Source organism: Lampris incognitus, chromosome 16 (assembly GCF_029633865.1).
Source record: "Lampris incognitus isolate fLamInc1 chromosome 16, fLamInc1.hap2, whole genome shotgun sequence".
Lineage (NCBI taxonomy): Eukaryota > Metazoa > Chordata > Actinopteri > Lampriformes > Lampridae > Lampris > Lampris incognitus.
Genome location: NC_079226.1, coordinates 21,098,476 through 21,109,482, shown reverse-complemented (window position 1 = coordinate 21,109,482; position 11,007 = coordinate 21,098,476). Strand labels below are relative to the sequence as shown.

The following is an 11,007-nucleotide window of genomic DNA, read 5'->3' as shown; positions in this document are numbered from 1 at the left end:
GATAGATAAGGTCTCAGTTTATTTGTCCCAGTTTTTTTTTAATGCCGGCTATGCATATTCATTGCATATTTATAGGGGCTATGGTTCAAAGCGAAAGTTAAGCACTTACACTTCTGCAAAACAAGCTGGCGCCAGAAGATTCAAGCTTACTTTACACTGCAGAATAATTGCACAAATTACGTTGCTCTGTGGCTTGGATCAGGGAAATTAAAAAACAAACAACAGTGTAGTTATTCACGCTATCTCCGCCCTCTGCAAACAAGTTAAAGCAAACTAGAATATGAACACAGTTCAGCCTGTTTTTCCACATTTATCATGACATAATGCTTTTTACAGAGGCATCCGGAGCCTGTGGAAGTAGCCCAGAACAGTCCTGTGTGAGCCATGATTGGGCATTTAAACCCCCCCCCACACACACACACACACGCTTCACCACCACCACCTCAGAATACAGTCAGATGGTCCTGGCAGCATTTATGCAGTGACCTTGACAACAATCAGAAGGAGGCCTCTAAGTCTCGGCTGATAGTTGACTCACACGGTGACAAGATGGGGGGGATAGGGGGGATGGATGTGGGGGGGGGGGGGCAGAAAAAGATCGAAGCTGACTGGCTGGCTGAAACCGCTGAAACACTGAAACACCGCTGTCTGTTGAGAGTTTGCTGATTAAGTACCCCGCCCCGTTGGTAAGATTGAGGGCTGTGGGGGTGAGTGATTCGGAGGAGTCACAGCGGCAACTTGAAATGGCTGCATCATCAGCAGCGCCTGTCCCATATTTCAGGGCACCGCCCCTCATTAAGGCGCTTCTGACTACACACAAATCATACCGGCTCTCCGCACGCAGACACAGATGAGATGAATTAGACAATCTGTCAGCGGACACGCCGTCTCTGGAGAGGTGTGTGTGGGGGGGGGGGGGCAATGTGGGGGAGAAACGGTGCCGCAACAGGCATCAAACTCTCGTGCACATGCGCACGCACGCGCATTGCCATGGGCTCAACTTCAAAAACGAAGCTGGAACCACTGGGGTGGTTCATTAGCCCCTTATCTGTATCAAACTAAAGCTAATTTAATTAACTCATCTGCGTTTTAATCAGGGGTCCTCCGGGGGAAACCCCACCACTGAACCGCTGAGTCTGGCAGCCCAGCAGGCATGGATTTCACAGGCAGCTGGGTACTCCCCAAGGTCAAGCCTGGCATAAATTAGTCCTGTGTTCAGCTGTCAACATCCTGCCGGCTCCATCATGCACAAACAAAGACACACAAGCAGAACCCATGCAATGCCGCCCCCCCCCAACACACACACACACAAACACACACACGTCGGTGACTTGATGTGATTTTTTTTTTTTTGCATTACAGTAGCTTAGGAGTGGAACGGAAGTCATGCCACTAAAACGTCCCTATGGGACCGGCCGGTGCTCGGCGCCTCTTTGCTGGCGTTTGAACCTGCGCATCCATGAGACGGCCAGGGGTGAGACACCCGAGACGGACGGCGCCGTGTGAGACAGGTGTGAACCCTGGAAGCACGAGCCGAAATCTTACCTGTGGTCCCCAGTAGCCGCGGGGGAGGCGGGGGAGGTGGTGGGGGGGAAGGGAGGGGTAGCTTCGACAGTGACATGCCAGCTGGCACTGTTCACTAACTTTCTCCGCCACAGTCTGTGAGCATGACCTCTGGAGTTCACCCTATATGGAGAGAGAGAGAGAGAGAGAGAGAGAGAGAGGAGAGAGAGAAGAGAGAGAGAGAGAGGAGAGAGAGAGAGAGAGAGAGAGAGAGAGAGAGAGAGAGAGAGAGAGAGAGAGAGAGAGAGAGAGAGAAGAGAGAGAGAGAAAAATACAGACAGAGAGGAGACAGTGATGGAGAGAGACAAAGCAGGACAGCGAGAGAAAGGAGCAAGAGAGGGGAGAGGGAGAGGAGAGAGAGAGAGAGAGAGAGAGAGAGAGAGAGAGAGAGAGAGAGAGAACATGGAATGTGTGAAGCACTGCCATTCAATGCACGCTAAGAGGAGGCATCAGTGCAACATTGTGCATCATAATTGTGGATGCTTTAGTGAACAGCAGACCCATTTAGTGAGTAGTATTGAACCAGCGGATATCCCTCCAATGGCTCCGCTGTTGTTGTCACCAGAGCTGCTGAGCATAGACATGCAGAATAGTATCACGTCTATGGCTGCAGCCCTCTCCCTGTAAGAAACCACCCACCAACAGAGTGGGCAGCAGGCTGCCCCGAGGAGTGTGCGTGGGTGGACTTGGAAACTCAAGCAGATCACATTACACATGAACCCTGGCAACACTGTGTGTGTGGTGTGTGTGTGTGTGGTGTGTGTGTGTGTGTGGTGTGTGTGTGTGTGTGTGTGTGTGTGTGTGTGTGCGTGCGTGTGTGTGTGTGTGTGTGAACAATGGCTCACCACTCTCTGTAGGCAGCAGCATATGGCAGAGGTTAGAATACTCATCCCTAACATATGCCCGGCTGCACGGATCCTGGTGGGATAACTGTATGTTATCACACAAATGCAGTCACTACTCCATGTTCTCACAGCAGCAGAATTGAGTATTTGCGTGCATGTGTGTGTGTCTCTCTGTGTGTGTGATATTTACTTTTTCATCCTTCGCTGGAAACTCACTTCACATGCACGTCTTTCACTATTAACTTCAGACCGGCATGCCCTAGACCAGTGACCCCCATCCACTGGTGCACCAATATAAGACGTAAGAGACAGGACATTGTATACTAATTGAACACTACACAAAGTTTACTTGCATTGCTCGTTATCTGCTGCGGGCCAGTCTAATTAGTCCGGCAGTCATTTATAGCCCATTTACACTTGTGTAACCATCCTCTCATGCGGAAAATGTCGAGCGGCGCGCCTTAAACGTGATCCTTACCTGGCATGAGAGTAAAACAGTGAGAGAAGGCAATGACCGAAGAAAAAAAGGCCACAAACTTAAAGTAAATGGCATTAGATCTTGGACCAGCATTCCTCTTGCGCTGTTCTCGAAGACACTAGCAGCGTTTCGGACAAATGAACGCAGTATACATAGGATTGGACTGTTTTGGAAATAACCATCCACCCTGTCCAGTTCAGCGGCGAGATCTGTGACAGTCGTCTCCAGAAATAGTTGATGCCACGATCATTTTCCGCTCGGGGTTCCGTGGTCGATAGCATAGGACAAGCAATGCAATGAAAAGGGCTGCAATCTCGCTTATTCATGTCTCGAAAGTAGTTTCTTTTTTCTCTCGCTCTCTCTTCGCTCTCTCTCTCTCTCCACGGGGCACTCAAACAGCGACCTGAATCACGCCGCCTGCTCTGCCGCTACTCCGCGCAATGTGAGGGCGGTAGATGGCCCATACCTTCCATCCATCCCTCCTCGGCGGCTTCGTGCATGAGTGCAAAATAGGCTAACTCTCAAGCCATCGAAGTTGGAGAATGTGGCGGGGGGGGGGGGGTTAAAAAAAAGAAAAAAAAGAAAAAAGAGAGAGATCCTCAGAAAACTGCACGACGACGGAAATCCTCGCGGCGGCCGCTGACTCAAAGCGCATCTCCTCAAACTTAACTACAGGCTGAACGGACGAGCGAGTCCGGAGGGCAGAGCCGAGGGTTAAACTGATGCATCTTCCTCTCTGCCAAAACAGCGGGCTGCTTCGCACCACAGCATCACTGTGGCACCGCGCGTCGACTGGAAGTGCACACTCGCACACTTGATGCAGCGCTTTACATCAGCTCGTCCTGACAGCGTGCACGCTTCCTCTTCTTCTTCTTCTTCTTCTTTTTTCTACCCCGTTTGCAAATTCTTTCCAAAGTCCGACGGATTTACAGACAGACAGACAAGGAGGAAGAAGGAGGAGGGGGGAGGGGGAGGAGGGGGGAGGAAGAGACAAGACGCGTTTAACAGCAAAGTTCCCCGCTTATGCGTCGATAATGTCTCCTGTGCTTTAGTGAAGAGAGCTGAAAGTATTAGCCCACAGTGCACAAGCTGCGAGGATGACGCTGGATGGACGGTGATGAAGTCAAGTACATATGGCCAGAGGGGGGGGGGGTTTAGGGAAGACATGGGGCCTATATGAAAGACATGTTTGACGTGCTGTGGTCCCAAAGTAACATCAAAACACATCTTTATGCATTGCGTGTTCTATCGACGGCGATGGCGGCGCCACATGTTTTATTTTAACAAGAAAGGCCTCTCCTGTTTCATTCATCCCCTCAAATTATTTTTAGCAGCCACCTCGTGTGATATACTAATGCAGATCACAATAACTGAAAGGTACACCAGATTGTAGGACGCAAAGAGAAGCAGCGTGCACAGGGGGTAGTGCTCTCTAAGAGGAGAGTTGCATAATGACGTTGTTGGTCTTCAACTAGAGGCAGTTATGAAAGAAGTCCACAGCCTATAGCCATGTGCACAACAATGAAATGCCAATGACAGTCACAGTCTCTGAGCAGGGCCAGGCCTCCTCCTTGTCTCAGAGATTAGACAGGAGTGGTCAGACCTGCAGACTCGACCTGCAGACTCAAGGATATATGTGCATGTCATGTTAGAAAACGAATACAGCAGAGCAAAATGAACATAGGTGTATCACTGCAGGTCAGTGTAGTTGTCACAGCATAAATACACATATACACAATATTACTCTCGTGATAATATAAGCTATGGGTTAACTGTAGCAAAATCTGGACAACAAACTACCTTCAGAGATATTCAGATTACACTATACTACAACATGTACAGGGTACTTACTAGTTACATATATTGTGTTGGTTTTTTAATAATCTTACAATCAGTTATATTTATATTTTCTCGTTTAGAAAACGCTTTTATCCACAGTGACTTACAAGACAGTTGGCAATTAGCAGATAGTTGTGTGTTTCTTCTTTTATCTCAGAGCACCGAGTAGTGATCTTATCATAGCTAAGAGTGCATGTCATGTCAAGTGCAATTACTGTGAGTGCAGCATGGGGAGATCACCGATAGCGAGTGATAGGCCAATCCAATTACAAAGTAGCTGGACAATGCCACGAGTCAGTAACACTGACAAATCATAGCTGAAAGTGCATGTCGTGTCATGTGCAAATAGTGTGTGCATTAAGCAGATCACCAACATGGACCATAGTGGTAGCGGATTCAAAATTATGTTGAACTGGATCATCATAGGTCGCTCCTGGGTAGACGCTGTCAGCGTGAGGGCAGGAACCTGGGTTCTTCATCTGTGGGGACCGACTACAAAGCTAATCATTGTCTACCACAGTATAATCCTACTGCCAACAGTTTCCTGGTTGGTCTTCAGTTAAGACTGTTCAACTGGCAATTACAGTAGAAACCCGTCAGTACGAGTTAAATGTTCACCACCGTCCTTTGTTCAGATATTAGAGCTTTAGGCTACCACCCTGCCATACTTAATTTTGTGTAGACGATTCCGGCGACGGATTTGTGCGTTCCGCCATCTAGCGGCGCCGCCATTACTGCGGTGGCAGGTCGTAGTGAGTCAGTGTGCCGCTGCCTGCAGACAATGACAGCCGCGTGGGTAGTAACCATGGATGTATTATATAGAACTACTGACCCTAATCCAATAGAGACTGACCAAAATTTACTGTGTTGTTGTTATTGGGAACAGAGTCCTTTCTGTTAATATTCTTGATCAATTCTGGCGAACATCTTGGTCCTCTGCACGCCCAGGGGGCAGATCTGAGATCATACAGCTAAAGTGTATGATCTCAGGCAGGGGCACTCTTCATGAAGTAAAGGCTTGTGTGCTTCGCATTCAGTTTTCCATCCATACATCCATTATCCAAACAGCTTATCCCAGTTGGTTTCGCGGGTTGCTGGAGCCTACCCCAGCAGTCATTGAGCGGCAGGCGGGGAGACACCCTGGACAGGGCCGACACATGAACACCTAGGGACAATTTAGTATGGCCGATTGACTGACTTATTTGTCTTTGAACTGTGGGCATTCAGTTTTATTTTTCCAAAGTTGAAGTTTGCCACTACTGTCATGGCTGGATTAACCCACCAGGGGCCCCGGGGCACGCGCGTCCATTGCCCCCCCCCCCCCCCCCGTCAGATAGGCTACGCAAACAAAACTAATGCAAATACCCAACATAGTAGTCGACGCTATGCCAATCTGCATGGGGCCCCTGCATCGCGACACAGGGTTGGGGTATGATAGGGTATGATTGGGATCCCTACTATACGCGAACACAATACCCCTGACCTTTTGGGGCCCCTCGCATGTCCGGCCCGTAATCCAGCCTAGACTACTGTTGGAGCAGCTGAGAACTGCACAGGTTCTTCCCGAACTCCTAGACATTAATTAATTCATTAATTTATCCATTCATCTTCAGCCGCTTCTCCAGGGTAGGGTCGCGGTGGCAGCAAGCTAAGTAGGGCACTCCCAGACGTCCCTCTCCCCAGCAACGCCTTCCAACTCCTCCTGGGGATCCCAAGGCGTTCCCAGGCCAGAATGGACATGTAGTCCCTTCAGCGAGTTCTGGGTCTACCCCGGGGTCTCCTGCCAGTGGCCGTGTCCGGTAAACCTCCAAAGCAAGGCGCCCAGGAGGCATCCTAATCAGATGCCCGAAGCAACTCAACTGGCTCTTTCGACGCGAAGGAGCAGCAGCTCTACTCCGAGCTCCTCACCCTATCTCTAAGGCTGAGCCCAGACACCCTACGGAGGAAACTCCTTTCAGCCGCTTGTATCCGCGATCTCACCCTTTCGGTCACTACCCAAAGCTCATGCGCATAGATGAGGATTGGATCGAATATTGGCTGGTAAATTGAGAGCTTTGCCTTCCGGCTCAGCTTCCTCTTCACCACAACGATTCGGTACAACGTCCGCATTTACTGCTGATGCTGCACCAATCGCCTGTCAATCTCCAGGTCCTCCCTACCCTCACTCGTGAACAAGACCCCGAGATACTTGAACTCCTTCACTTGAGGCAACAACTTCATCCCAAACTCCTAGACATCGTTGTCAAAAGTAACGTTAAATAGAGAATAAAGGTAAAAGTAGAAAATTGTACACTATGACAGCTTGTATTCAAACGCGCACGTATTGCGTGTAATACACAAGCCGGTCCAACGTGTCAGTGTCATGGTTTGCCTCGCTCCAGGCGTGAAAAGTACACGCGTGTGTGAAGGTGCAGTGCCAGCAGGGGGCGATGATTAAGCGGCGAAGGCAGGTTAGGGTTAGGATTAGGGTTAAGGTTAAGGTTAGAGTTGGGTTAGGGTTAGGGTTAGGGGGGGAATTTTGGAAATGCTGTATGCTTCTTTTCCTCCGTGGGGAATTGCTGGCATTGAGTTAATCGTCGCCCCCTGCTGGCACTGCACGCGTGTACTTTTCACGCCTGAGCGAGGCAAACAGTGACACTGACACGTTGGACCGGCGGGAGTATTACGCGCTTGGGCGTGATACTGGGCTGTGTAGGGAGGTGCCACCGTAGTAATGGCGCCTTGTTTACTTCAGTACTTTCCCCGGTTATAATGTCTGTGAGAGAGCCAGTGAAGAAACATTAACATTATCTATGTGAAGGACAACGACAGTGTGGTGAGGAATTATTTTGGGATCTTCAGGTCTTTCGGGCCCCTATCAGACCACACAAAAACAAATTAGTTCAAAGTGGTGCCACAAGGTACAAGATGGCAGCAATGAGTATTGATATGGACGACAAGCAGCCAACTGGGAGACTCATTGAAAATTTTTACTGCTTATTCAAACACTAATGGTTCTGTGAAACACCATTTAGCTTACAAATAACGACTGGATAACAATAATCTTTAAGAGCATTGACATATTCTTCTCCACTAGGTAAGGCTACGACAATGTGACACCACTAAATTTTTATGATTACCGTATTTCCCTGACTATAAGTCGTCGTTTTTTTTTTGTTTTTTTATAAGTCTGCGATTTATACGATGTAGTAATTTTGTCAGACGATTACGCTGTGTTTCAACTATGCCCACTAGATGGCACTGTTTAATGTTGTGACTCAATTGAAAATACCCTACCAGCATATAATTGCGATTCATATACCGAAGGGACTTGATCTGTTTTTTCTTCTTCTTGGCAACAACAGATTTTTTGCTGAATGCGACTTATACTCCGGTGCGACTTGTAGTCCGGGAAATATGGTATATGACATTGTATATATGGATTCAAAGAAAATCGCCTTCTCAGAAATTCTCACTTGCCACCCGCCTTAGTCACGACATTTGGTCGTACAGAAGTCAAGTCAAGTCAATTTTATTTTTATAACCCATTAAAACTTACAAATTTGCCTCCGGGGGCTTTAAAGCAATACAACATCCTGTCCTTAGACCTTGGCCTCAGATAAGGAACAACTCCCTAAAAAAAAAACCTTTAACAGAGAGAAAAAATAGGAAGAAACCTCAGGGAGAGATCTCTCTCCCAAGATGGACAGACGTGCAATGGATGTTGTGTGTACAGAATAAAACACAATTTACAGAATACAACATTGAAAGAGGACAACAGAATTATAATGGAATTATAAGATATATGAAGGATGTGATGAGGGGGATGCCAAGCAGTGTCCAGGTGGTGACCACCATCACCATGGAGACCTGGCAGGAGGACAGATTACACGTGTACATGGGGGAAACTCACATCACACCATTCACAGAACAGCATCATTGGCTTCATTGTTGTTAATTGTTGCTCAAAGTCACTTCAGCAGGGTGGATATTTTCCAACACGAGGGCAAGAGCCTTGGTTCTTCATTTGTGACAGGCTATGCACCACTATACACCAACCTACTGCAGTGCATTTATTACTGTACAGTATTGTGACAGCTAATTCTGACTATGCATATGTTGAATAAGTAGTTCATGTTCATTATGTTATAGCCAGAGGGCTAAGTTTCTATTTGACTTTTGGCTATTGTGGGGTATTGCGCGTCATACTAGATAAATTCAATAACAGGACTTTTAAAAAGCCCCCCCCCCTCTCTGAGACACAAATGAGCATCTGATCCAACGACGGAAATAGTTTTGGATACGGATCAGTACATTCAACAAGTATCCTTGAGGCCTGCATTTCACAGCCTTGTATTTATAATATCTCTCGCATACCAAAAGCTCTTCCCCTGAACTACTGAGCCCAACAGTAGTGACCTGGTTCATGCTCAAGAGATGTGGACAAGCTTTTATCTTTGTGAAAATCGCTGCACACACGCACACGCACACGCACACGCACGCACACGCACGCACGCACGCACGCACACACACACACACACACACACACACACACACACACACACACACACACACACACACACACACACACACACACTTTTTCACCGGAGTTGGCGTATAAGCTACTCCAGTGGCTTTGCTCCTCCATCCTCTGGTAGTCTGTCCCAGTATCGATTATCTGACAAGAAAAAAGAACTACGTCCTCCGGTTCCTTCTGCTGGCTCACCTCAATTCAGCAAACCACACAAAATCTGCCACAACATACATCACAGCCCTTTTAAAAGCAATTCTGCAAGCCCACTGTTTCAGTGTGTCTTTGCTGTGTTCATATAATAGATTTTACCCGGTGAATCAGCATTTATGTCTTTGCTCACACATCCAGACCTGAAGTGATCTTGATGGCTCCACAAGAAAAGTGGATTGGAAGTCTCGGACAAGCAAGGACTATCAAACTGGAGAAATCTGATTTAATAACATCCAGGCTGTGTATTACTTCATTATTTGCTTGGGTCTATAAATCTGTACTACGGCGGAGATAGATCGCCATCTAGTGGCAACACCTGGCCTCACGCTGACACGCTATGTGACTATAATAAACATTGAATTCCCATGGAAGCGGGGGTAAAAATAATGTTTGCTTTTTTTAGACTAATAAAAACATCAACTCATTGATGTCTATTTCAAGTGACGGGGAGGCTAAATGATAAAAGTGTGCATTGAGCATTTTTGTTCTCTCCAAAAGTAACAATAAAGAGGATTTAAAAAAAGAGACTATATGTATATATATAGTAATTCGTATTGATGTGAAGGAGTTTGAAGGAAAGGTTTAGCCAAGGGTCATTCTCAGATGTTGCAGCTAAAAATTGAGCTTGCGTTTTCCTTTACTGTCAAGAGACCCCATTTTTAGCATCTGCGTAACCATTTGTGTTTATTTTCCGTGTTGTGGGGGCCACTCCGAGGGCCGTGTGCAGATGATGAGAGCTAAGACGCTGTTCACTTTTACAGCAGGCTTCGGAGCAACATCCAACAGCTGATTTGCAGAGCTCTGTCACAGCCTACGATAATGCGAGTTTAGTCCTTCCTTATTCAGGATGTGGGCTGGCTCAAAGCAGATTTGAGATGGCCAGCAAACCTCTAACCCATCTGTCTTCCAAACTGGCACACAGACGGGGCCACATGGTGGGATTTATTGGTGCCACTATGCTTCCTCCCTTGTCTCATTCTCTGTCACTTCAAAAGCGCAGGAGTGGGGTGACAGGCCAGGGGAGGGGAGTGCCATTGTTAATTGGCCTTTTGAGGCGAACAGAGAGGTGAAGGGAAGAAGAGGAGAACAGGACAATGGATTCCTATTGCCTCTCTTGAGTATGAGGGATGCACCCCCCTCAAAAGACAGTCCGGTCAGAGTACATATAGACCCTGTGAGGCTCTCTTATGTCTTAAAAGTGGCGTGAAAGACGGTAATCAATTATGAATTACGTCACCTATAATCAATATAAATTACACTCCACTCGATATAAGGACGTTTTCCTACTCTTCTGCAGTGTGTTGGGAGCCAGCTGCTGTGCAGCCTACACGTGTGCAGCTTGCACAGCGTCCCATGGTCAGGGTGCACGACTCAGGGCCAGTTGAACATAGGCATGTGGTGTAGGTTACTTAGGAGACAAACACTTCCCTCACGTCTCATTCCACGCTTCTGCCAAGAGGACGTGGCTCAATGGAAGGATAGGTGCTTTTTTTTTTTTACTTCAATAAGGGGATGGAGCTCAATTAGCATTTCACAAGTCTCCTTTCCTCTTCTATTGC

The 11,007-nt window shown here is 47.5% G+C and overlaps 1 protein-coding gene across 1 annotated transcript in view; it reads right to left on the bottom strand.

The window, feature by feature from the left end:
* Positions 1 to 3,167, bottom strand: part of prima1 (proline rich membrane anchor 1) — an 8,064-nt gene extending 4,897 nt beyond the window's left edge. The window contains 4 exon segments of the mRNA XM_056295380.1: positions 1,546 to 1,593; positions 1,596 to 1,686; positions 2,887 to 3,008; positions 3,011 to 3,167. Of these exon segments, the coding sequence (XP_056151355.1) occupies positions 1,546 to 1,593; positions 1,596 to 1,686; positions 2,887 to 3,008; positions 3,011 to 3,167 (418 nt within the window).
* Positions 3,168 to 11,007: the final 7,840 nt, after the last annotated feature.